The sequence below is a fragment of the Tupaia chinensis genome, unplaced genomic scaffold (genome assembly GCF_000334495.1).
Source record: "Tupaia chinensis unplaced genomic scaffold, TupChi_1.0 Scaffold000275_1, whole genome shotgun sequence".
Classification (NCBI taxonomy): Eukaryota; Metazoa; Chordata; class Mammalia; order Scandentia; family Tupaiidae; genus Tupaia; species Tupaia belangeri.
Genome location: NW_006159757.1, coordinates 8,024,595 through 8,052,291, shown reverse-complemented (window position 1 = coordinate 8,052,291; position 27,697 = coordinate 8,024,595). Strand labels below are relative to the sequence as shown.

The 27,697-nt window shown below is 45.4% G+C and overlaps 1 protein-coding gene across 4 annotated transcripts in view; it reads left to right on the top strand.

Moving 5' to 3' along the window:
* Positions 1–27,697, top strand: part of PFKFB3 (6-phosphofructo-2-kinase/fructose-2,6-biphosphatase 3) — a 118,631-nt gene that overhangs the window by 60,744 nt on the left and 30,190 nt on the right. Inside the window, exon 1 of one of the 4 annotated variants that reach the window (XM_006150053.3) lies at positions 20,347–21,034. The exons of 1 other annotated variant lie outside the window; for it this stretch is intronic. In XM_006150053.3, coding sequence (XP_006150115.1) covers positions 20,959–21,034 — 76 coding nt within the window. In that variant the 5' untranslated portion in view covers positions 20,347–20,958. Of the gene's footprint in view, positions 1–20,346; positions 21,035–27,697 lie in introns of those variants that run through there. 2 more of the 4 variants (XM_027772469.1, XM_006150054.3) reach the window with 2 other exon arrangements.

The following is a 27,697-nucleotide window of genomic DNA, read 5'->3' as shown; positions in this document are numbered from 1 at the left end:
CAACTTCTCTTTTTTTTTTTGGAGAGGTTTTTGCTATAGGGTGCGTGCGCTCGCCAGAAAGACAGAGAGAGACGGAGAGACAGAAAGTGAGAAATCACCCCCCAGGGGGGATGGCCACGCTGCAATCCCTTCTTCTCCATTCTCCTCTCAGGATCTTGGGCACATGCACACACACGCCCGACATGAGTTTAAGCCACCGGGTCCGGGACTCAAATTGTGGTCAGAATACATGAGAGTCCAGTGACATAGCCATTATGCCAACTGCTGGTCCCAGGAATACCAACTTTAAGGACTCACTTATTCTAGACTTTTTTTTTTTTTGGCTCATAAATCTCCAAATGCCACCACAGTTTTGTTTACTAGTTGCCTTCTGGGCATCTGTCTCTTGTTTCCTGAACAAGGAATAAAATGCTAGTGGTCAGGAACCATAGCCTCAGCCTGAAGCTCAGCACCCAGCTGGCACTGTGGCCAGGTGGTGGTGAAGACTGGACTCTACATGGCTAGACCTTAAAATTACTAGAGCAGCTTCAAAAACGTTGCAAAGCCTAAGTCCCACCCTGCAATTTTGATTTAATTGGTCTGGATTGGGGTTTACACACTGGATATTTTTGTTTAAAATGATAGTGTGTGCTTGTGCACATGAGGGGTGGGGGAGCACCTTCAGTAGAGTCACTGCACATTGCGTAAAAAACTTCCCTGGATGATTTTGATGTGCCACTGGGTCTCGCCTGTGTTCAGTGTTAGTTATCATTGTCTGTTCACTCTTTTTCCCCTCTCAGATTATTTAGCACATTAGCCTGGATCTCAATGGACTGAAACCCAGGCACAACGTATCTAATTTAAAGAGCCAGAAGGCAACCTTTTGCTTCCAAGAAAACTCAGGTGGAAGGGACCAGCAGTTAGCGTAATGACTATGTCGCTGGACTCCATGTAGCCAACTGCGGTTCGAGTCCCGAACCGGTGGCTTAAACTAATGCCGGGCACGTGTGCGTGCGTGCCCAGGATCCCGAGAGTAGAATGGAGGAGAAGGGATTGCAGCATGGCCATCCCCCATTGCGTTCTCTCTCTCTGTCTTTCTGGCGAGCGCACACGCCCTATAGCAAAAAACCTCTCAAAACAAACAAACGACTCAGGTGGAAGAAGTACCCAAATGACCAGAGGATAGCTAGTAAGTTCCTTGTGACCTTAGGACGCATCTAGCTGTCTGTCCATAGGGCCTTCCAGTAATTTCCATACATTTTCTTGTTTGATCCCTCCTCATGGCTCCATGAACGATGATAGAAACAACTGTTAGCTAAATAAATAAATAACTACATAAAATAAAGTTAAATAAAATAATTCTTTGAGGAAAAAAATGGGGCTGGCAGGTGGCATGGTGGTTAAGGGCACTGGACTCCCACATGGCTGAGCAAGTTCCGGACCTGGCTGCTTGCTTTCTCACTTTTCTTCTCTCTCTCTTGCTCTGTCCCTCTCTGGTCAAATTAAAATAAATAAATAAAGTTAAATAAAATAATTCTTAAAAAAAGAAAAGAAACAACTGTTAGCTTCATTAGTAATCCATTTTACAAAGTACCTTAGGACGGCCTATTTCTGCAGGGGGCTCGTCTCAATACTTCACCTCTGAAGTGCTATGAGAGGGTTATACCGTAAGCTGCTTTACAGTCATTGATAATTTTTTTTTTAATCGCCAGAGAATGCGTGCACTTGGCAGAGACAGAAACAGAGAGGGAGAGGGGAAATGTATCCTCCGTGGGGTGTGGTCATACTACAATTCCTTCTCCTCCGTTTCTTCATGCTGTCGGGATTTGGGGCACACATGCACATGCACCTGGCATGTTCTTTTCCTTTCTTTCTTCCTTTCTCTTTCTTTCTTCCTTCCTTTCTTTTTCTCTCACTCCTTTTTGTTTTTGTTTTGCTATAGGGCATGCGTGTTAGCCTGAGAGAAAGTGAAAAATTACTCCTTATAAGAGGGCGGTCATGCCACAATTCCTTCTCCTCCATTCTCCTCTCATGGTTTTGAGCATGTACACAACATGGACCTGGCATGATTTTCAAGCAGCTGGGTCTGAGATTTAAACCATGGTCGACAATGTGGGAAACCTGAGCCTTAACCACCACTTGCTGGCCCTTGGCATGTTTTTTCAAGCCCCTGGGGCCAAGATTTGAACTATCCATTCAGCTATGTTTAATCTGGTTCCCTTAACTACCAGGTGTTCATGGTTGGCTCTTGGTCATTGATAATTTTTATTTTATTTTATTTTTAGTGAGACTTTTGCTATAGGGCACATGTGTTTGCCAGAGAGAGAGAGAGAGAGAGAGAGAGAGAGACAGAAAGTGAGAAATCACCTCCCAGGGGGATGGCCATGCTGCAATCCTTTATCCTCCATTCTCCTCTCAGAATTTTTTGGGCATGCCAAAAAATATGGGAAGACTGAGGTTTGCAACTTGCTCAGTTCTGGTCTCAGCAATCTGCCATCTGGGGTTCCTGAACCAATGGTTGATCCAGAATTTTGGCTAAAGCGTTCTGTGGGGCTCAGACCCTTCTTCCTTGTACTAGATCAGTATTTCCTTCCTTCTCTAACTTCATGGCACTCTGGAGCCTCTCAGTGAAATACAGGCTTGCTGATTCAGAGGAGCAGGAGCCCTTGTCCCGCTTTCTCCAGCAGCTCCAGTAGAACTGCAGCTCATCTTGCTTTCAGGAATGCAACCAAGGCCAAAATAAAAAGTCGTTTGGTGCTGGTGTTTTGGTAGCAAATCATTTGAAGTAAAGCTATTTTGTTTTCAGATACATTATTAATATTCTAATGATAAGGTTTGTATCAGTAGATTTTTAAAGATATCCATAATGCAGTTATTAGTTAGAGATGCTTTCGGCTCTAAGTAACAGAATACCTGACCAACAATGGTTAAACTAAATGGAATTGGTCACGTGACCACATCCTGACCAGCCCTGACAAAGGAGAGTGGATTTGCCCAATCAAACTAATCTCTGTGGATGAGACCCCTGCAACTGGGGATCCCAGTCTTCCCCCACCCCCAACATTCAGTCAGCTGAGAGGAAGTGTAGGGTAGTTACCGTTTCTTCACATGAATTGAAATACATCTTTACTTTTTTTATATTTTATAATTAGTACATGCTATTTATATGAAATTCTGACAGGTAAATTTAAGAATGGCATCGTATGGCCTGCTGCAGTGGCACAGCAGTTACAGTGCGCCACGATGCTGAGGCTTTATGAGAAGGCCTAAGATTCACGTCCCATAGTTTCCCTGTGTACGCCAGGCGTGTCTCCTTTTCTCCCTCTTATAGAAAAAAAAGACAACAACAACACAAAACTTTAAAAAAGAATGGCGTGGGGGCTGGCAGGTGGCTAAGGCCGCTGGACTCCCACATGGCTGACTAGTTTGAGTCTCAGACTTGGCAACTTGCTTTCTTACTTTCCTTCTCTCTCTCTCTCAGTCTCTCTCTGGTCAACTTCAAAATAAAATAAAATAAAATAATGACAGTGAATAAAAATAAAATAATTCTTAAAAAAAAAGAATGACATGATGTGAATTACAGATTAAGTGTATAAACAGAATCTGGCCAGTGACGTGAATGTGGAAGTGCTGCATGGGCTTCTGGCCAAGTTGTCTTCACAATAAAAGGCAAGGGCTCGTTTGTCCTGTGCTCCTTCCTCTTAGCAGCCCATGGTATGTTGGTATTTCAGTAGGTGTAACACCAGTGGTCTTCAAAAGGTTCACGAAAAATGTATATTACAGGGACCAGCAGTTAGCGTAATGGCTATGTTGCTGGACTCCCATGTAGTTGACCGCGGTTTGAGTCCCAGACCCAGTGACTTAAACTCATGCTGGGCGTGTGTGTGTGTGTGTGCCCAAGATCCCAAGAGGAGAATGGAGGAGAAGGGATTGCAGCGTGGCCATCCCCCCTGGGGTGATTTCTCTCCCTCTGTCTCTGTCTTTCTGGCGAGTGCCCTATAGCAAAAACCTCTCAAAAAAAGAAAAAAAGAAAATGTATATTATGAAAAAACTCTTCATAGATTTCAAAATAGTTTGTACCAAAACAGGCTTTACATTTCTCATGACTTTTTGGAAGTACCCTGTTTGCTGCATCGTTTGTGTTATGCTGTGCAATACATAATAAGTGATGAAATGGGAGACGGTTTAGGTTACTCCTTCAGAAATTGCCTGTTTCACATGTTACAGTTCTTTTACAAGCAAATGGAAAGTCAGCAAAATGTACTCGTCATTATCTTTCAGCACTGATTTTGGGAATACCAGAAATGTCTTGATTCATAAGAATTTTGTTCAGACATATGCAATTTCTAAATTTGAGGGAGCTTGTTTTGAAACGAACGTGCAGAATTATTACCATTTTATGCACCACAAGAACATGGACATTTTTGAGTTTTAACTTTTTGTTGTGAAATAATTTCAGACTTAAAGAAAAGTTGTAAAAATGGCACAAAGCATGCCTATGTAAACTTCACTCAGACTCTGTGAATGTTAGCATTCTACAAATACACAAATAGATTTGCTTTATCATTCTCTCTCTCTTTTCCTTTTTCCCTCACTGTCTCTATCGATCTGTGAGGAGTCTTCAGAAAGTTCTTAGAAAATACTTCTTAATGAAAACACTCTGGGGCCAGCCATTTGACCTGGTGGCTAAGGGAGCCAGACCCCACATAGCTGATTATACCGTCTGAATCCCAGCCCCGGCAGCTTGAAAAACATGCCCGGCATTTTTGTGCACATGCCCCAATCCTGACGGGATAGAGAACTGGAGGAGAAGGGAATATAGTGTGGTCATGCCCACCGAGTGTGCTTTCTCCTTTTGCCTCTCTCTCTTTCCATCTCTGTTGAACTCTAGCACCCTCTGACAAAAAAGAAAGAAAAGAAAAGAAAAAAAAAACCCACTATGCTTGTTTTCAATTTTTTTTGTATGTAAATAAACTTGCTCTTTAATTCCATTTTTCTGCAAGCTTTTTTTTTCTTTTTTCTAGAAAACACATGTGCATGCCAGAGAGAGAAAGGGGAGCACACGGAGAGGGAGATGAGAAAGCACTTCCCATAGGGGATGGTCACATCACTCCTTCTCTCTCTCTTCGTCTTTTCCTTTCAGGATTTGGGGGATCACACACACATATGCCTGGCGTGTTCCTCAAGCTGCTACTGATTACTGAATCTGACTGCTTGAAATTATATAGGTTTGAGACTCAAGCTGCGTGGCATCCAGCTGTCTTAACAACCAGGCTGTGCAGCCAGTCCTCCACAAATTTTGTGAAGTCTTCTCATATCCATCCATTTAGCTGCCTATGTATTTCAGTCTCATCTATATAGAAAGAGGAGAGAGAATACATACATGTAGTGGCGTGCGTGTGTAGTGAAAGATGCTTTTTTGGTACCATTTGAGATTTGGATGCATAGTGTCCCTTTGCCACTAAATACTTAAGAGCGTATTTCCTCAAAACGACAGCAGTCCAGTGATCAACACTGATACAGTTCTGTTATCTAATAGGTAAACCTTACTTGTCTCACCAATTTCCCCAGTAGTAGTCTCAATTTATATGAAACCAACCAACCAATCCACCAACCAACTAACCAAGCAATTCATTTTGATTGGCCCAAGGTTTAATTCTAGTTCACAAGGTATGGTGAGTTGTTATGTCTCTTTTGTTCCTGTCCTTTAAAGTAGTCCTCGCTCTTTCTTTACCCCATGGCTTTGATATTTTTGAAGAGTATAGGCTCTTATTAATTTTTTAAAATAATTATTTAAAAAATGTTAATTGTGGTAAAAACATATGACACAAGATTTACCATCTTAATCATTTTTATTATTTATTGTTTAATTTTTTTTTATTTGCCAGGGGGCATGTACACTCACTCACCAGAGAGACACAGAGAGGGAAGGAGAGAGAGGTGGGAGAGTGGGAAAACACCCCATGGGGGATGGTCACACCACAATCCCTTCTCCATTTCTCCCTCCCTTCCAGATTGTGGGCACTCGAGCACATGTGACTGGTGTGCTTCTCAAGCCACTGGGTCCAAGATCTGTTTAGTTGACCTTGTGGAATGTAGTCACTTTAACCATATTAGCCATTTTATTTTATTTAACTTTATTTATTTATTTTAATTTGACCAGAGAGAGACGGGGAGAGAGGGAAAGTGAGAAAGCAAGCTACCAGGTCTGGGACTCAAACCACAGTCGGCCATGTGGGAGTCCCAGTGCCTTTAACCACCTCCCCACCTGCCAGCCCCAACCATATTAGCCATTTTAAAATATACAGTTCAGTAGTATTAAGTATGTTGTATGACAGATCTTCAGAATTTTTTTATCTTGCAAAATGGAAATGCTATGTCCTCATTAATGTCCTCATTAAATAACAATTCTTCTTCCCCAATGCTGGCAACCAGCATTCAGTTTTCTGCCTTTATGAATCTGACTACTGTAGGGATGCTATATAACTGGAATTATACAGTATTTGTCTGTCTTCGTCTGCCTTACTTGACTTAACATTATGTTCTCAAGGTTCATCCATGTTGTAGCTTGTGACAAGACTTCATTCTTTTTTAAGGCTGAATAATAATACTGCAATGTCTGTATATGCTACATTTTGTTGATCCATTCATGTGCCAATGGATGCTTGGGTTGCTTCCTCCTCTTTGCTATTGTGAATAACGCTACTATGTACATGAGACATTAAATACAATTAAATCAGTCTCAAGCTGTGTAAATGCCAAACAGCTAAGGCTGCTTCAGGGAAGATATTTAGAGATATATTTGTAATAATACATTTATTGATTTAAAAATTGGAAATTAAAACAGAACTATTTCTATTTGAGGTGTGTACCCCAAGTCATACCATGAGAATTTCTGCCAGCAGGGACTGACTACTCAAGAGCCATGGCATTCCGGGGGCTCATCAACAAATGTCTTACCCCAGGACTCCTAAGCCCTGGACTAGCCAAGTTGGCCAAATATATGACTAAGTGTAGATCAGTAGTTTTATAGCCAGATTCATTTATTATTATAGTCCAAGTTTGAACACTTTAGAACAGAAAGAAGCCTGAAGTGCAGAGAATCTGCAGAAAGAATCTCTGAAGTGCAGAGAAGTGTCATGAAAAGTTCAGAGTAGGTGAGAGGTAGAGGTGGGAGTGGGATTTAGGCCCTCACTTTTACGGGACCTCCCATTTGCAGGGCTTATTAGAGAACAGATTGTTTGCTTGCCAGCTGCTGTGGGAATGCCTCTGGAAAGATTCTGACAGATGGGCAGCTAGCTGCTGCTAGGAATGCGTATGGGCAGGTATTCACTATATTTCTGGTCCATTGCTATCCATTGCACATCTCCTTTGACCTTCGAACCAGTATCCAATTTCTTTTTTTTTTTTAAGTTTATTTTATTTAGCTTTATTTATTTATTTAAATTTGACTGGAGAGGGACAGTGTGAGAGCACACACGTGCACACGCACACATGAGAGAGAGAGAGGGGGGGGGGGGGGGGGAGGGACCACGCCATGTCTGGGACTTAAACTGTGGTTGGTCATGTGGGAGTCCAGCACCCTTAACTGCCACACCACCTGTCGGCACCCCAGTGTCCAATTTCTGTTCATGAACCAGCAACACAGTGCCAGCCAGCTCCCTGTGTATTTGTAAGAGCTTACCGCTTTATCTTAGTTTTAGTTTTTTTAGTGATTTCTCACAGGGATGGTTTCTGGATGGCTCGAACAGCCTACCTTCCTTTAAGGTGTATCCATTTGTTAGAAGGAGTCATACAGAGGGGTGGCTTGGTAGCCCACTGTTGGAGCGATGTTGGATACAGATGAAAGACTGTGGGTTTGGTTCCTGGGTTGGCCTGTAAATGCCTGGTAGGTGATACTGTCTGGGAGTGGAGAGTCAGCGTGAGACCTTGTCAAGGGTGCTTGTCTCTCTTATGAAAAACAAAAACAAAAAAACAACTTAAAAAATACATAGAGAAATACTTTTTAAAAAAGAAGTTACACAGAACTGAACACAACCTGATCTTACCTCTGGTGATCATAGACCGTCACATTGTCTAATCTGAACACTGCATTAATGCAGCCTAGCTTTGCAAAACTCCAGAATATTTTGACTTGATTCCGTGCTATTTTTAGACTGTTTTCCACTGGGAGAACGAAGAAGTCTGAGGGCGAACAGAGCAGGGGAAGTTGCCAGTTCTGGTTTGCCAACCTAGAGTTGCTCCACTGCACTCGTCTGTATTGCCGGTGGCAGGCCTTGCGCCATTGTGCCTGTCCCCTGCTTTCCCAATGCGATTCTTTCTGTGCGTCTCCGGGCACACTTTCCCTTGCTCAGCAGAAGAAGCTGGCTCCAGTTTCTTCTTCCTGGTGCTGGGTGAGGTGCCTCAGCTTCTGTGACTTCGACTCTTCCCCTCAGCCTCGTGTGTGCATCAGGGGATGCGACTCATCTGCTGGAGAAACCATGGGTGGAGCCAAATCGCAGAGCAGCCAAGATTAGAGGGATTCTGCAGGCACCTGAGTCACCCACAGTTCAGAAATGCGCATCTTTCTGTACTTATTTATTGGCTGAGTACTTCACATTCCCTCCCCCCCATATCTCATTTGTTTCCTCATAGCACCCTCCTCCTGCTCTTACTCTCATTTTACAAACATTGGCTGTGGTGAGTCCACTTCCTGGAGGGCTTACAGCAGCTGCTTCCAACTCATGACGTGAGCCATGGCTTGTTTCTACTCTGGTTGTTTGAGGGTTCCCTGAATGATTGTAAAGATAAACATTCATTCATCAAATAAGCATATATTGAACACCTCTGTGTCTGATACGGTGGAAGGCTCTGGTCGTTCAGAGATAAACGTGGTCCTTGTTTTTAAGCTGCTTATATCATAGTCTGGTAACTATTATTGAGTTTCTATTGTACAACAGTTCATTGAGAACAATGGGAATCATTGGTCTTTGCCACTCAATTAGAAGAGATGCTTTGCAACCATCTGGACATCTTAGCAGATAAGGAACAGGGTCTGGACAAGGTACGACAAGGTGTGATTCAGAGTCTGGGCTTCCAGGCCACGTACCCAGCCCAACTGCACCATTTCTTCCTGCCTTTCTGTTTCCACTGGTTACCCTTTGGAGGTCAAACCTGCTTCATAATGACTGAGTGTCCGAGCCTAGATTATCCAAAGGTTCTCTGGAACTGGTTTTCTTTGTAGCGATTTTGTGTCCCTGGTTTATTTTGGTATTTTCCATTGATTATAGGGTCACTCAACTTAGCTCTTCTTAGTTTAAATCTGACTCTTCAAACATCATGTAGCAAATTTACTTTGTGGTGAAAGGCCCAGTCCTTTGCTATGTGCCTGTGAAAATGATGTTTCTGGGGGTCAGCCCGAGGCCTGGTGGTTAAGGTGACTGGATCTCACATGACCAACTACAGGGGTTTGAATCTCGGCCACGGTGACTTGAAAAACACACCGGGCATGTGTGTGTGTGCCTGCCGAAAATTCCAAAAGAAGGGAGAGACAGAGGAGAAGGGATTGGGCATGACTATTTCCCACAGGGATGCTTTCTCCTTTTCCTCTCTCTCTTTCACTCTTTGTCTCTCTCCAGCCAGTGCATGCACTCTCTGGCAAACCAGAAATGAAGCAAACAAAAACAACGTTTCTGCTGTTCAGCAGTCGTCTCCCAGGCCTAAAGAATTGCATGTCTGTTTTCACGGGACAGTGATTGCTGCTTATAAACATAAAGGGCTGGCATTCTGCAGGTGCAAAGGGGCCCAGGCTTGTTCCGTAGCCAGCAGCAGCAGGAGAACCAAGGGGTATATTCCAGAGACACACGTTTGGCTCAGTTAAGGAACGTCTTTCTGGCCGATAGCATTGTCTAACTGGAGTGAGCAGTCTGAAGCCAGAAGTTCAAGCTGAGGGTGAGGAGTTTATGATTCAGCGGTGGCTGGCCTAGAGCCCTCGAGGACCTAGAGTGTTGTGAGCTCGTGGTTGCAGCCACCTCCCATGCCTGCTGCTCACGCGGTACCAGAGGGAAGCACCCAGGGTGAGGGTGAGGGGGCCGTCCAGAGATGAGAACTTTCTTCTCTAATCCCAGCCTAGCATCCCAATCCTATTTAACCTGCAAGTCTGGGAAATATCACTTAGCCAGCAGCTAACAATTTGGCTTCTGCTGTGAAGGAGGACAGGAAGAGTGGCTGCCAGGAAAGTAACTGCCTCAGGAAATGGAATCTCCATGATGTGTGATGTCTAGAAGGAGAGGAGGAATCTAGGACCCTCATTTTTTTTGTTTTGTTGTTTGTTTATTTATTTATTTATTTATTTAGGAGAGGTTTTTGCTATAGGGCGTGTGTGCTTGCCATATAGACAGAGAGAGACAGAGAGACAAAAAGCGAGAAATCACCCCCCAGGGGGGATGGCCACGCCACAATCCCTTGTCCTCCATTCTCCTCTCGGGATCTTGAGCATGCACGCACATATGCCTGGCATGCGTTTTAGCCACTGGGTCTGGAACTCGAACTACTACCGCGGTCAAGTCCTGGACCTGGTGGATTAAACTCATGCTGGGTGCTTGTGCATATGTGCCCCCAAAATCCTGAGAGGAGAATGGAGAAGAGATTGAGGCATGACCATCCCCTTGGGGGGAGATTTCTCGCTTTCTCTCTGTCTCTCCGACAAGTGCACATCCCTACAGCAAAAATCTTTATCTTAGAAAAAAGGGAAAAATAATAAAATTAAATAAAAAGAATTCTTTAGGGATCAGCAAATGACATAATGGTTATGTTGCTAGACACACACACACACACACGCCCGGCGTGAGTTTTAAGCCACTGGGTCCAGGATGCGAACCGCAGTTGACTATGTGGGAGTCCAGTGACATAGCCATTACGCTAACTGCTGGTCCCGGAGGAATAATTTTTTTAAAAAAACATTTATGCTTTGTTATTTACATTCAATCACTGTACATTTGTAGGGCATACACTATTTTTCAAAGTACATGCATGTACTATGTGATAATCAAAAATTATATATATATATGTATGTGTGCATACACACACACACACACACACACATATATATATATATATATAGTGTATATATATAAATGGTATATATACATATATATTCACATGTTATTCACATATATAATACATATACATATATAGGGACCAGCAGGTGACGTGGTGGTTAAGGTGCTGGACACTCCCACATGGCTGATCAGGGTTCAAGTCCTGAATCTGGTGGCTTGCTTTCTCACTTCCTCTCTCTCTCACTCTCACCCTCTGTCTCTCTCTGGTCAAATTAGAAAATGAATGAATAAATAAAAAAAATATTAAAAAAATATATACATATATATAATTTATGTATGTGTGTGTGTATAATGACCTGGCAATGCATGTACCCTATGGCAAGTTAAAAAATTTTTTTTGATCTTTATTTTCAGTTATCTTTTTGCATCTCCTCATCCAATCTTTTTTTTTAAACTGAGGCGAAATCATATAAGATTATCTATTTTAAAACATTTAATACACTCATGATCATTTGTAACCACCATCTCTCCCTAGTTCCAAAATATTTCCATCAACCCAAAAGGAAGCCCTATACTCATTAAGCAGTCACTTCCTATTTCCCCACTACCCCCAACCCCTGGCAATCACCAGTCTGTTCTCTGTCTATGGATTTACCTATTCTTGATGTTTCATGTCAGTGGAGTCATAAATCAGATGACTTTGCGTCTGGCCTCTTTCATTTAGTGTTGTTGCATTAAGTAAGCTAGGGTTGCCATAAGTGTACCACAGACTTGGCAGCTTAAACAACAAATGTTTATTTTCTCACAGTTCTGGAGGCTGGAAGTCCAAGATCAAATGGTCTCCAACTTTCCTTCATGCATTGTTGTTGTCTTGCTTTGGTGCTCTGCCCAGTTCAGGGGTCATGGTAATTGGTTTCCCCTGAGGCTCCTTCTTGGCTTGCAGCGGGCGGCCTTCTCCTGCGTCCTCACATGGTCTTTGTGCTGGCACAGCTGGTGTTTGTGTATCCAAATTTCCTCTCTTAGAAGGACACCAGTCAGATTGGAATAGGGCTCACCTTAATAACCTCTTTTTAATCAAATCACCTCTTTAAAAGTCCTCGCTTCACATAAGTCAGATATGATGTTTGGGGAAGGGACACAATTCAGTCCATAATGACAATGTTTTCAAGGTATATCCATGTTGTAGCATGAATCAGGATGCCTTTCTGTTTCATGACTGATTCATATTCTGTTTTATGAGTATACCACATTTTGTTTACCCATTCATCCATCGATAGACTTTTTGGTGGAATTTAAATTTTATGGCTATGGCTAACACTGCTATGAAATCTGCTGTCTTTTTACCTGAGGTGGTTACTGGGACTAGGGAATGGATGGGGGAGTAGGCCAGGTGAGGAAGTGTATATGGTCCCCAGACAGGTAAGGGGCTGGGTTCAGATTGAAAGCCTAGCCCTCTGTGTCCTTGAAATGCTGGACTAGTGCCCCTCCTCAAGCTGGCCTACAGGTATCTGGGGAAGAGCTGTCTTGTGAGCTTGCTGTGGGACAGTGAAAGGCTGTTGGGTTTTAGTTACCAACTGTCCAGTTGGTCTCACACTATCTTTAACATCTGTCAGCCTCTTTACCCACCACGACCGATGAGGAAACAGCCTGAACTATCAAAAACAATATTGTTTGGAACCATCTCACTCGGCCCTTTGCACAGACCTGTATACATTTTATCTAGTGAGGCACGTGGGAAGCCATCCACCTTGTGAGGTCAGGTAGCATTCTTCTTATGGCAAAGGCAGTTTCTGCGGCTGCTGCTTTTCCATTGTGTTTGGGAAACAATGTTGTAAGGGTCATAGAAGACCCTCAGACAGGAGGCATCTTGGGATGTATAGGGATTCATAGGGACCCTGCTTTCCCCTACCCTCGAATGGCTTTTTCCTGGGTCTGTCTTATTAGTTTATGTGGATCTTACTACATGTTCAAGCTTTTCTTGAATCTCTCCTTTGTGTCTGTGTCTACAAAATATTGTCACTGAGAAAATTTCTGGGCAAGAAATAAAGATACATTCTAGGGCATATTTCCATGGCTTACTAGGAGAAGAAGCAAGATTGAGGTGTGAAAGAGAACTGGCCAGCTCTCCCACCATGCCTCCTTTGGGTGGGTGGTTGTGTCTGCACGTGGTCACTGTGGCCCAGTGTCTGGTTCTCACATTTTCCTTTTCGGAAGTTTGATTTTTAGTGGTGCATCCAGAGACAGTCAAGCTTAGAGAGACAAACTAAACTGGTAGGAGCATGGTATATAAACTCAACATATTTCTAGGAGGGTTCCAACTGCCATTCAGGACGGAATATTCAGGTCAGCTCACCAGAGGATTCTCCCTGTATGAGAGGCAGATGGTAATTAGATGGCTGCTGTGCATAGTGGATTTTCTCTGTAAGAGAAGGTAAATGGTCATTGGAAGGCTGCCATGCGTGTACAGCAGAGAAAGGACAATGTAGGTCACTGTAGTGGCTGTGTGGCACTGCAGCCAAGGTAGCCTGATACACCAGTGTCCCACTAAGGATCCATTCATATATCCTCACAGCAGATGGTGATTTTCTCCAAGGGAAGAGGCCCCTTACTACCTAACAGAGCACAGCTCTGGACTCCGTGGTCCTGCTTTTTTTCTACCTTCCCCCACCTCTTGTTTCCAAGCCTTTGAGAGGAATTTCTAGAAGAAAGGTTTCTGGCTCACCATCCTCTTTCAGTTTTGTAAGGACAGATGCTTTTTTTGAAAGAGTGGGAGACAGCTTGAGAGCCAAGTAGTCTGAGACATGGTCTAGTGGCAGGTCTTGCCTACTGAGCTCTCTTTTGCTCCCTCCTCCTTGCAAACCCAGGCCAGTGGTTCTTGACCTTATTGTCACTTCAGTCCTGAGATTGTTGCTGCCTATATATATAGCCTGTTCTTTTTTATTTTTAAGAGAAATTTTTGCTGTAGGGCTGCACTCACCAGGGAGACAGAGAGGCAGAAACTGAGAAATCAACCCCCAGTGGGGATGACCACAGCCACAATCTCTTCTCCTCTATTCTCCTCTAGGGATTTTGGGCATATGTGCATATGCGCCCAACATGTTTTTCAAAATGCCAGGTCCAGGACTCAATGGTGCAGTCGGCCATGTGAGATCCAGCACCTTAACCACCATGGCTCCAGCTGGTGCCCTCTACTTTTATTCTATTACATGGACATTTCCCCCTTGGTCTTAAATGACATCTCTTGTTGATGGGATCTATTTCTTTGTCATCATTGGCATGAGGCTGGCATAGCACCATGACGGCAGCTGTGTGATCGCCTCTTCTTCTCTGGCTGATTTTGTGGCTTCTCTTTCACAGTCTGAGGCCCAGCTACTACCTGTGGGCATCTCATAATCTCTAGGCACCACAAGAAGATAGCAGGCTGACCCATGTGCCAAGGACAGTGATCTTGAGTAGTTACCCATCTCTGAGCCATCTTTCACCTCAGGGAAAGGCAGACAGGAATCCCTTTAAATCCTCAACTGAATTCTCTGCGATTCCCCTGTTCTTTATTATTTATTTATTTACTTATTTTTGACAATCAAATCAGGAATATTATCATGTACACCATTTTTCAGTAGAGACTTTTACATTCTTGAGTTTATAAATTTTACATTCTTGAGTCTCATTTATTTTAATTATGCAAATTGCTGACAAAGACTACAAACCCATTGATATTCTCCCAAAGGTGTACCAGAGAAATACAATCGTCCCCCAAGTTAATACACAGCTCGAGCTTGCTTCAGTTTTCCACAGGTGCAGGGTTCATGCAAATTCCGTTTATATGTGTGTGTGTGTCATTTGCATAAAGCAAAGATGTCGTCAACACTTGCAAATCACCACAGAGTTCTTGAGGACCAAGAATTGCTGCCAAGTCGTCCTTCCCTTAATGCCTTTCCCCCCAGAATTTGAACAAGCCGAGTTATTGCTGACTTTTTACATTTAAATTTAAAAACACTACTTTAGAAAAATTTTGAAATAGCTATAGACTCAACAAGAAGTTGCAAAATAGTGCCTGGAGTCCAATGAACCTTTCACCTACTTTCTCCAATGACAATATCTTATGTGACTGCAGTAAAACATCAAAGCCAGGAAATCAACATTGGTGATATTGCTAACTAGACTACAGTGTATCTGATTTTTTTTAAAAAAGCACAAAATATCTTGAAATCATAGTATAATACTTTTTAACACAAATACTGTTTCTTTCTTTCTTTTTTTGTTTTTTTTTGTTTGTTTTTGTTTTTAGCCAGAGAACACATGTACTCACCAGAGTGAAAGAGCAAGAGATAAAAAAAAAGCACCTTTTCATGGGGCCTGTTTAGGTTACAATCCCTTCTCTTCCATTTCTCCACAGATAGGGCAGAAGGAAATTGAAACCTGGTGAAGAAATTGGTGGTATTTGCACAATCTGAGTTGATTCATCTGGAGCCAGGCTGTAGACCCTCCTCAACCCCCTGTAATGAGACATTTAAGTACACTCGATTGGGAAAAAAGTATATGACATTGTAGAAAAACATAATAATTTTTCTTAATTGCCAGAGGGTACACACATTCTCCAGGGAGACAGAAAAACAGGGAGAAGTGAAAATACCCCCCAGTGAGGTGCAGTCATGCTGCACGCAATCCCTTCTCTTCCATTTCTCCATCCTGTCCGGATTTCGAGCATCTACACACATACACATCCCAGTGTGTTTTTCAAGTCCCCAGAGCTGAGATTTGAACTGTGGTCAGCAAGGTAATATCCGGTTCCCTTAACCACTAGACTATGAGACTGGCTCTGACTTTTTAAAATATTTATTTAAATAGACTAGTTTTTTGAGTACCTTTAGGTCCATGGCAAAATTATGGGGCAAATACAGAGAGTTCCCACTTACCCCCTGCCCTCAAGCATGTATGGCCACACCCCATCAACATCAAAGTGGTCCAGCTGATGAACCTCTAGTGACATATTATCACCTAAAGCCCACAATTTACATTAAAATTCACTAGAGGTGTTACATGTTCTTGGGTTTGGATAAATGTGCAATGACAGGTACCCCCATTACAGTACCACACGGAATATTTCCACTGCCCTAAATATTCTCCTTGCTTTGTCTCTTTATCCTACCCCTACCTCTCTCCTAACGCCTGACAAGCACCCTCTGTTTTTTAACTGTCTGTAGCATTGTGCCTTTTCCAGGATGTCATGCACTTAGAACTCTATGCATTTGTAACCTTTTTAGATTAGCTTCTTTTACAAAGTCATTGCATTTAAGTTTCTTCTGTGTCTTTATTTATTTATTTTTTTTGAGAGGTTTTTGCTATAGGGCGCATGTGCTAGCCAGACAGACAGAGACAGAGAGACAGAAAGCAGGAAATCACCCCCCAGGGGGGATGGCCACGCCACAATCCCTTCTCCTCCATTCTCCTCTTGGGATCTTGGGCACGCATGCACACGCATCCTGTGTGAGTTTTAAACCACCTGGTCCGGGACGCAAACCGCAGTCAACTACATGGGAGTCCAGTGACATAGCCATTACGCTAACTGCTGGTCCCTCTTCTGTGTCTTTTTTTGACTTGACAATTCTTTTTTTTGGTGCTGGATAACTTTTTCTATCAGGATGTCCCACGGTTTGTCCATTCACCTAGTGAAGGGCATCTTGGTTGCTTCTGTGTTTTGACCATTATTATTAATACAGTTGCTATAAACATCTGTGTTCAAGTGATGAATTGGTTTTTCAAACACCCAGTGCGACCTGGTGTAGACAGTCTGTCTTTGTTCCCATTCGTGTATGAGTTACATATATTTTATTTTAATAAAAAAACACCCTTCCCCTGCCTTTGGATGGGTGATGATAGAAGAGTTTTGTTGCAGTGTTTTATTTGGTGTCTCAGATTGTTCTCATGCATGGCTTTTTCATAGGCGCAGAGAATGAGGCTTTGTGTCGAGTTAGCGACTCTTTGATTTCTCAGCCTGCCACAGCTTGTTGCCTCTCCATTCCCTCTCTGGGGAGGAGGTAGGTGCTAGCATGGCTTAAGCATTTGTATCTGGCTAGTTGGCAGAGGATCCTGGAAATGGAGTTGCTTGTTGCTGGTACTGCTGGCCAGTGGAGGAGAGTAGGACCAAAGAAAGTGCTGGGGAGAAACCACTTTCCCCATGCTTTCTCTAAGGCTGGCCCCCACTCAAGGAATTCACCTTTGTAAGCACCACACCAGGCACCTGGTAGGCTCTTCATAAATGTTAAACGTAGCAGGTTAAATAATCACCCTGCTAATGTTTCATTCTACACAACAAAGGGCTTTCTCTGCTCTTTCCTTCCAAATAGCCCAGTTGATCTGGGTAAGATAGTCCGAATCACAGTTTGATTTTCCTTTACCTGGGGATTCTTTCAGCACTCTGGGTTAGGGTGGGCTTATAATGCGTCCCCTGGGGTACTATCTGTCTGTGTCTAATGGAAGGAACTCTCTCTCCTCCACCCCCCAATTTCTGTTCCCAACTGGCTTCCTTCCTTCATCTTTACCCTGGTTCTTAGATAATCTCTAATCTCAAAACCTCCCTTTACTCCTTCACATAAAACAAGGGGAGGGGGTAGGGCCAGCAGGTGGTATAGCTGTTAAGCAGCTGGACTTCTACATAGCTGACCACAGTTCGAGTCCTGGACCTGGTGGCTTCAAAATCATGCTGGGTGCGTGTGCACGTGTGCCCCAAATCCCTAGAGGAGACTGGAGCAGAAGGGATTGTGGTGTGGCCATTCCTCATTGGGGTCATTTTTCACTTTCTCTCTCCATGTCTCTCTCAGGCAAATGCACACACCCTATGGCAAAAAAAACCCCAAACCAAACCAAACAAAACAAAAAAACACAAAACAGAACAAAACAAAGAAACAAAAAACCCCCAAAAAACTAACAAACAACAAAAACCAAAAAAACTGGATTGTCCTGAAGTTTCCTTGTAGCTTTCAAAGGGTCTAGGGCAATGACTCAAGAATCTAGGAGAACCCATACCTGCCCTAGAGGTTGGAGTGGTTCTGGCTGTAGAAATATTGCACTGGAGGAGTGCTAACCTTGGGAGCTTTTTCCGAAGGACTGTATTTGTGATACAGATTGGGATGGAGGCATTAACAATGCTCTGGAGAGTAGCGTTTGGGGTAAATGTGGGGCCATTGGTAGGACAAGGGATGTCTAAACCAGTAAACCTTAAGCCAGTCAGCACTTGGAATACAGTTGCACTTGGGTTAATCATAGGCAATTTTGTAGTGCAGCAATTTTATCTTTCAGGAGATAAAATTTACCCTAATGTACCTGAGGCTGTAACCTTGCAAGGAATTCCAGCTGGCCATTTTAAAACACAAACAAAACCCCCCCAAATGTGAATATGTCCTTGTCCACCACCACTCCCAGTGTGCGCTTAGATAGTGAAGGGGGGGCAGATTAAGTTTATTTCTGTTTGCCTGCTGCAGTTCTTGTAGGGAAGGTGCCTGGGGGAAGAACTTAGCCTTTGCTCAGGCGGCCCAAGCATTGGTAGGCAGAGAAAGTGCCGGCTCTGAATGCTTAGCGGGGACCTCAGGGGACTTTAATTGCCTCGTGCCCTGAGAGCTGACCCTGATAAGATTAAAGATGTGTCTCAGCGGTGCGGACCCCGCCCTCGCTCCCAGGAGCTAAAACCAACAAAGTATTTGCAAGTCTGGAGGAGCAGTGGGAGAACGCCACTTGGTCGCTTGCCTGGCCCTGTCAGAGTGTGCAAAACCTCGGGTGGGCGAGCAGCAGGCGCGCAGGTGCACTGTGGTTCCTGAGAGCAGATGCAGGGAGCCTCGGTTCTCTGCACGTAGGCTGCGGCCCTCCCAGACCCGAGTAAGGCCCAGGTGGGAACTCGTCCCAGCGCTGGCTGGCGACTGGCTCGCTGCTGTGTTCCTCTTCTGGTCAGCCCGCTCTTATTTCAGGAGCGGAGTAGGGCTGTCCCTTGGGCGTTCTAGGGTGTCACTTCTGGCATTTGTTCCCCCTGCAGAAAAACAAGTCAATGCAATGCGTCGTTTCTGAACAGCTGCCCGAGTGCAGAAACCAGATAGTCAGCAAAGTTGTCTGGGGGAGTAGGGGTTCTGGGGAGGGCGGCGCGGGGGGTGGCTCCGAGGCGGGCGGGGATGCAAGAGAGGCGGAGGCCTGGGCGGGGAGGGAGCAGCTGTGCCAGCCGCCAGGGAGCAGGCGCCCTCCCGGTCGAGCATGCGGGACGTGAGCGACGTGTGGCGGCCTCTGCGCAGACTTTTCCACTGCAGTGTGGGTTGCAGCGAGCGCCGCCTTCTCTCTCCAATCCCAGCCCAGCCTCAGGGCGAAGTGCACGCGGCTCTGCACGGCAGGGCTGCTGTTGGGGGCTGAGGCTTCGCTGGCTACAGACACATCCACGTCGTGCCCCGCCACGAGCACCCCCAATTTCCAACCGCACGGCCACTGCCCTGACTATACAACTGTCACTGTCGCCAGCCCATGCGAGGATCGGGAAAGGAAAGAGCAGGGATACACCATAAGTGGCGAAGGAAAGCTGCAGGGCTTGCAGGATAAATGGCGTGAATTTCAGGGATTTGCCTAATCAAGGTGCGACCCCCAATAATTATTTCGGGGCTGATGGTTAATGAGTTGCAGGTTGGGCTGGGAATTAGTTATTATTCTACTCAGAGAAAAGGTTTGTTGAATGTTGTCCTTGGTGAGCGTCAAAAACCCAAGACGCCCCCCGAAATGAAATGAGGAGCCCCCTCATTTTATTTCAGTCCCGCCTCTGGGGCCTTCTCACCCACCCCTGTGCCCCGCTCCGTAGGCTGCTGCCGGTTCCCGGTCCAGGGACTGGGTGGGGGAAAATTAATGTTCAGCACAGCGCAGGTATCTAAGGGATTCAGGGAAGGGAGAGGGGTGAGGCGAAGGACCGGCGAAATCCCCTCCCCTGGGGTGGCAGAGGTCAGTCGAGGATGACTCACAGGCGTTACAGGGAGTAGCTGTGGCCTCAGCCTTCACCTGGACTGTGTCTTTCCCGGACAGCGTGAGGTCTCGCATGCCAAAGCAGTGGTATGCATTTTAAAAAGAATGCTCTTTTTATTCAATTTTATTTGTTATCATTATTCTTTTTCAATTTGACCAGAGACAGACAGAGAGGTCAACCATGTGGGAGTCCAGCGCTCCAACCACCATACCTTCCGCGAGCCCCAGTAGTGTGCATTTTAAACACCACCCCAGAGAATTCGCCTATGGGGTTCCATGGGCCACACTGGACCTAGCCACATTGCTGTTGTCCCCACTGCACAGTTGAGGTGAGGGGCCGGAATTTTTCAGAGAAGCTGTGCCCGGCGTCCTGACGGGCTAACAGGAGGCGGGATGATAGCGACAAGGATTCGACCTGTGCTGAGCTCTCTAGGAGAGCCGCGGGTTGCAGGAGCAGGACACACTGCGGTAGCCGGCCCGCAGAGGGCGCCAGCAGCTACGTCTGGCTCACCACCCTCCCCTCCACGTGAAAGGGGGCTGGGACCCAAGGAATGCGGCCCGCCCCGAGGCTGACGTGCTGGTCGTTGAAGGCCGGACTCTTAAAGGCCGGGCGATAAGCCCGGCATCCTAGCAGAGCTGGCGAGGAGGCGAGCCGGAGGCTGGGCGGCGGGAGTGCGGCTGTCATTGCGTTCGAGCATCCCTGGGCTCCTTGGAGCCGACAAGCCGGCGGTGCAGGCAGCTCCAGCCCTGCGCCTCTCGCAGCGCTCCCGAGCCCCCACGCGGCCGAGAGTCGAGGACTTAGCACAAAGCACGTTTCCCGAACAGCGCAGGGCGCGCCCGGCAGTGCGCGAGCGCACGCGTTCCCCTCTTCTTTGTTCCGGGGGCCGGCGGCCACTCTCCTCCCTGCTTCGGAATCTCCTCCCGGGGTGGCGGGTCGCCGAGTGCAGCTGCGAAGATGCCCTTGGAGCTGACTCAGAGCAGAGTGCAGAAGATCTGGGTGCCTGTGGACCACCGGCCCTCGTTGCCCAGATGTGAGTGCAGCTGTGCGGGGCAGGCTGCAGGGTGCGCCGCGTGCTGGGCGGGCCATTGTGTGGGGCCGCTTTGTGCTGACGCCCCTCTGCGCCGGGCGAGCTCTGCGGGGCGGGTAGTCTCCCGGCCGCCGTGGCTGCCCAGCCGGTCCGGAAACTGCGAGCGCGCCCGAGCCACGGCGGAAAGCGCGCGCCTGGGGAGGATGGGGAGGGCCCTGCGCGCTCCGCCTGGTCTCCGGCCCGCCCCCTGCCCGGGGGTGCGGGCGGCGAGACTGCGCAGGGTACCTCCGTCCTTCCCCTCCGTGCCTCGCGTTCACTGTCAGTGCATCCATTTCTGCCTCCCTCTGTCCTCTGCTTCTAGCGCCTCTCTCTCTCTCTTTTCTATAGATATGTACTGAATTTCTGCTTTCTCTCTCCCTATGTTCCTGGCCCTCCTTTTTGCTTCTTTTCTCTATTTCCACCACTCTCACTCTAGATATGTATTTCTCTTTATTTATTTTCTATACATTTTCATCTCTTACTACTTATTTCTCTCTGGATAAAAGTATTTCCATTCCCTCTCTTTTTTACGTCTCGCTCCTCTCTCCTTCCGCCCCACTGCCCCCGCGACTTCACGTGTGCACACGTGCGGGGGTCGCCAGAAGAGCCCCTGGAAGCCAAGCTGTGACCCCCGGTTCGAGTGACTGCACGCTTTAGGCGTTTCTTGCACGCGCAATGTGTGCACACGCTCCCAGTGCTCGAAATCTGGGGCAGCTGTCGGAGACACGGCCGGTCGTCCTCCGTAAATGCTCTGGAGAGGGTTCACTTGGGCTGCATCCCTAGCTAGCCTGGAGCCACTTCTGAAAAGGGCAGTTGGCATGGCTGAAAGGTGATGCTGCCCCTCCAGGTACCTGGTCCGAGAATCTTTCGGGTGGCCACGGGTGAGCTGTCTGGTGGGCGTTTGCTCAGGCCCGGTCAGTAGGGTGGTGCGAGAGGTAACTGTGGAATCCAGGTGCAAGCTCTGGAGGTGGCTTCTGGTCATCTGAGGGCACCCGAGTGCCAGGTGGCTGGCTAGGCTCCTCTGCTGCCACGTTTCTCAGGATGGCCACCACGGGCTGTTGACAGCTCACCTGGAGCTTTGCGGAGCTTGAATGAGCAGCCTCTCGCCCAGGCCTGGCTGAGGAAGTGGGCAGAGCCTCCGGGTGGGGCTGGCACTGAGCAGGCACACATACGGGCAGGCCCCTTCTGCGGGACCAGAAGGTTTGAGGGGAAGCCCCGACTGGGAGACCTCTTGTTCTCCCTTCTTGTCAAGTCCCAGTAACACCTGTTGTTATGGGATGCAGCTCTTTAAATCAAACCCCCCCCTCCATTTGCCAAATGCAGACACAGAAACAACCATTTCCTCCCCGCTTCAGACTTTGGGAGAACAAATGTTATCTACAGGGCACTCTGCAGGTGGTCACGCACATGTAGGCTGGTCACATATACATGTATGCTTATACATATGTAAATACAGGGGACTGTATGTATGCATGTGCATGTGCTTAGTTGTCCTGTGAGATTCAGGTCTGGGAGCAAGGTCCTGGTTTTCTGCCAGGCACTGAGATTGGTTTGTGTTAACTCAGCAGTGATCTGAGGGGCACCTTCAACGTGCTTCTCCCTCCCAGCTGCAGAAACCGATCCATTAGCCTCTATCGGCCTGCACGTCTCACACGCAGTTGAGAGATTTGCCTATGAATCCCTGTCAGAACCATTCAGAGCTGGAGGGTGGGGGCTGCCTAAAGCTGATGGATTAAGTCTGGGCCCGCCCACTCCTGGAATCCTCACGTGGGGCTCTGGGGTGTAGTCTCAGGCACATTCCTTCTTACAAAAATATCTTCAGCTGGGTATTTATTACACATCCTATTTCAAGTCGTGCTGTCTTTCTTGGTTTATGTAGTCACATTTGCCTTTTATGACTGGTGAAAAGAAAGTATTTTTTCTTGGCCTCTTTCCTGATTCCACACCTCACCTCCTACAACAACTTTCTATAACAGCATTTAGAACATTAGATGGACTTTTTCCCTCCTAAACCAGTTACCATTTTTTTTTTCTTTCTTTAGAAATTTTTGCTATAGGGTATGTGCGCTCACAGGAGAGACAGACAGAAAGCAAGAAATCATCCATGGCTATGCTGCAACCCCCTTCTCTGAGGAATTTGGGCACACATACACAAGCTCCTGGTGTGAGTTTTAAGCCTCTGGGTCTGAGACTTGAACAGCTGTCAGCTATGTGGGAGTCCAGTGCCTTAACCACGAATGCCACCTGCTGACCCCAACCTGTTACCATCTTAACAAGTGATCTCTTCGTTGGGGGTTGGCCAGCAGAGTCTTCAAAAAGGGGGTATGGAGAACAACACTGTCTCTATTCAGAGAACAGTAAAACAAGAACAAAAAGCCCAAGATGGATAAGCTGGAAGCTATTGCTACCTCTGAAAGTCCATGAATTATGTGCTGTATTATTACATCAACATTGTAAGAAAGCGAGACGTCTCTTAGAAAACCCGTAGCTTCCAACAAATGCAAACTTACCTACTGAATTTGTGAATCGACTTACTGACAAGAAGTAAATTCTTGACTGGGAAGGGCTGGCTCCATTTTGCTTATCATCACTAAAATGTGAGAATCTAAATTTGAGCCTTATTTGGGTGAACTCCGTGTCTATGTAGAACCTCCATTTCCTTATCTAGAAAATAGGCCACATTACTGTTACTTTACAGACTCTACAGTGAGGTAGGTCCTGAGGCAGCGGCTAGGACTTCGTAGGCATTGAAAAAAACTGCTCTTATTAGTGGTCCAGCCAGGGTTGTCTTTTTTTTTTTTCTTAAATTGAAAAAAATTTTGTTTTAGAAATTATTTATTTAGGGACCAGCAGGTAGCATAGTGGTTAAGGCACTGGACTCCTACATTACCTACTGTGGTTTGTGTCCCAGACCAGGCAGCCTGAAAATCACACTGGGCGTGTGTGCATCATGTCCTCAATCCCCAAAGGAGAATGGAAGAGAAGAGATTGTGGTGTGGCCTTCCGCCTTGGAGGGTGATTTCTCACTTTCCTTCTCACTATCTCTCTCTGTCTCTCTCCTGTGAGCACATGCACCCTATGGCAAAAACCTTAAAAATAAAGTTCTTTATTTATGTCTTTCATGGGAGAGAGGTAGAGACAGGCACTCCCAACAGGGTCTTCATGCCATGATCCTTTCCCAGTATCAGTCTGCATGGGTTACAGGCTTGGGCATACCTGGTATGTCCAGTTGTGTCACCACTGCACTACTGCCTAGCCCTAGGGTTGTCTTTTTTTTTTTTTTAAGGAGTAATTAAAAAAATATTTATTTACTTTTATTCATTCATTCATTTTATTTTGATTTGACCAGAGAGAAGGAGAAGGAAAGTGAAAAAGCAAGCCACCAAGTCCAGGACTCGAACTGTGGTCAGCTATGTGGGAGTGTCCAACGTCTTAACCACCATGCCACCTGCTGGTCCCATTTAAGGAGTAATTTTAATATTTATTTATTAAATTTTTTTTCTTGGGGCTAGCAGGTGGTGTGGTGGTTAAGGTGCTGGACTCTCACATGGCTATCTGTGGTTTGAGTCCTGGACCTGGAAGCTTGCTTTCTAATTCTCTCTCTCTTTCTCTTTCTAGTGAACATGCCTGCTCTGTAGCAAATTAAAAAAAAAAAAAGATAAATAAAATAAAATAATTAAATTTTAAAATTTTCTTATTTTTCACACTTAATCATTGTAAAGCATATAAAATTATTTTCTCAGCATGAATACAATATACAGTATATTAGTTCAGTCAAATGTATTACCATTCATATCATCCTCATCATAATTTTCTATTTTTGTGTCCATTAGATATTTTGCTTCCCCCTTCTTGATTCCCTCCCTCCCATCACCCGCCATTACTCACTCTCCTCCCACACTGTCTCTAGTATCCACAGCTGCTTTCCATACTTTATACCTTCCAATCTTTCAGTTTCTGCCATAGAGTGCAGACGTTTGGTATATATTAAGTGAGGACATACAGTGCCTCTCTTTCATAGTCTGGCTTGCTTCACTTAAGTCTTCCATATTCATCTACTTTCTATCAAATGTCAAGGTCCCCCTTCTTTTTAATGGCTGATTAGTATTCCATAATGTATATATGCCACATTTTTTCAATCCATTCTTCTGTTCTTGGGCATTGGGTTGATTCCTTGTTTTAGCAATTGTGAATAATGCTCCAATAAACAGGGATGTGAAAGAGTTTTTCCAACTGAATGTTTTCTTGTCATTTGGGTAGATACCTGGAAGTGGAATTGCTGGATCATAATATGGTAGTTCTATTTGTAGGTCTTTGAGGAACCTCCAAATTGTTCTTCATAATGGCTGTACTAATTTGCATTCCTCCAGCATTGTATGAGAGTTCCCTTTTCACTGCAGCTTCACCAACACTTAGTATTTTTTTTAATCTTAGCCATTTTGACTGGGGCTCGCTGGTATCTCATTGTGGTTTTAATTTGCATCTCCCTTATGATAAGGAATGTTTAACATTTTTCATGTTTTCTGGCTGTTCATATGTCTTCCTTGGAGAGCTGTCTGTTCAGCTCATTTGCCCATTTTTTGAATGGATTAATTTTTGGGGTGGATAAGCTACTTGAGTTTTCTGTATATTTTGGTTATCAGTCCCTTTTTTGAGGCTGAGTTTGCAAATATATCATCTCATTCCAAGGGTTGTCTCTTTCCAAGGTTGTCTTAAACAGCAGATAGAAAGCATCCTAAAGCATCAAACTTTTTTTTTGTGTGTGTAAAATATAGTGCCATGAGACAAACTGCCAATTTATCATTGCTTAGAATTTCTGATAGACACTGGTAGGAGTTGAATGCAGAAGGGTCAATGGTGCCCCAATATTGATAGAAAGATTTTCATCTTTGTAGGGTGCTAACATCCGTTGATGATATTCTAACTTAAGGAAGATGGATGGACGTTTTTGGGTGGCCCTTGTAGTTTATAGCAGTGATTTTCAGCATGGCTGAAATCATCTGGGGGAGATGATTAGAAAAATAAAAGACCATAATGAAGCCTCAAACAAAGTCAGGATTTCTTTAGGTGGGATCTAGGGATCCCAATTTGGAAAGTTCCTTGATATTAGGACCAGCAGATGGCATACTAGCTATGTCACTGGGCTACCTCATAGTCAACTGTGGTTTGAGTTCCAGACAAAACGACTTGAAACTCATACTGGGCACATGTGCATGTGTGCTCAAAATCCTGAGAGAAGACTGGAGAAGGGATTGTGGCGTGGCCATCCCCCCTTGGGGGTGATTTCTTTTTTTCGTTTCTCTGTCTCTCCAGTGAGTGCACATGCCCTATAGCAAAAATCACTCTCTTAAAAAAAAATGTTCCTTGGTATCAGCCACTGGTAGAGAACTAGCCATTTGTTTAGGCAAGAGCACTTGAAGAATTCCACATGGGAAAGACCTTAGCTGAACTCCAGGGTATCATTGTTTTTTCTTAAGTTTATTTTCTCGTGAGAGAGAGAGAGAGCACATGGGCAAGCACAGGCACCCCCAAAGGGTCCTTATGCTGTGATCCATTCTCAGTGTCAGCCAGCCCTGGATCAGGGGCACTTGCATGCCTGGCATGTTCAGGGAGGTCTTCAGATGCGAACTCAGAACCTTCCCAAGTGGGTCAGCCTCACAGAATGCTGCATCCCTGCCGCACCACCAGCCTCTGTCATTCCTTTCTCTTGGTGTAGTCTCTCTCCATGTGTGAGTCTTGGTTTCTCACGTGTCCAGAGCGAGGATAGCCGTGGTGATTAACACTGACCGAGGCACTGCTGTGGGCATTTCACATGAGCTGTGATGCAGTTCATCCTAACAACAGTGTCTGTGATGCCGAGGAGACGATATTGAGAGACAGAGTAACTTGTCCCAGGTCCAAGGAAGTACATGGGGACTGGCTTTCAACTCTGTGTTTGACTCCAGGTCTTGCAGTCTTCACCACTGCACTATTACCTCCTGACATGCTCAGAGTCAGTAAACTATCCAGCCCCTTCGAGTTGCCAGCTGAGACCTCATGTAGTTGCAAAGGTCACTCATTAGGTGTAAGATCAGTTAGATGTTAACAAAATGCACATGCAAAGTAATGCATGCACAAGCTCACTGGCAAATAGTGCAGAAGAGCTTCTAAAAGAAGTATCGGTCACATTTTCTGTCCCACCCAAATCTTCAGGCCCCCTTTGCAGAGGCAAACTCACTTAGACATTGATACTTCACACTTCATTCTTCAAAGGACTTAAAAAATATTTTTTAATTCCCAAAACAGAATTAAAGTATGAGTTTATTCGGCTTAAAAAAATTGAAATTCATGCACTTTTTGAAGACCCTTCTTCCTATAACCTAAGCAGACTTTGAGGGTGTTGCAGGCTGCCCTAATCGTACCAGGATACAGGGCCTGAATCCAGCAGACAGCCCTGTGTCCCATTTTGCTTTTTGTGCTGGTGTTTCTTGTCTTCCATCTCCTGAGAACCAGTGTTCAGTCTGTCTCCCATAGAGACCTTCTTGGGACAGTTGTGTAACTAGAGTCAAAGCAGGTCTTTTTGGGCAACTTTGATTTTTGCCCTTGTCTGGTGGGAGTAAGTCAAAGTGGTTACTGTAGTCCTGCACA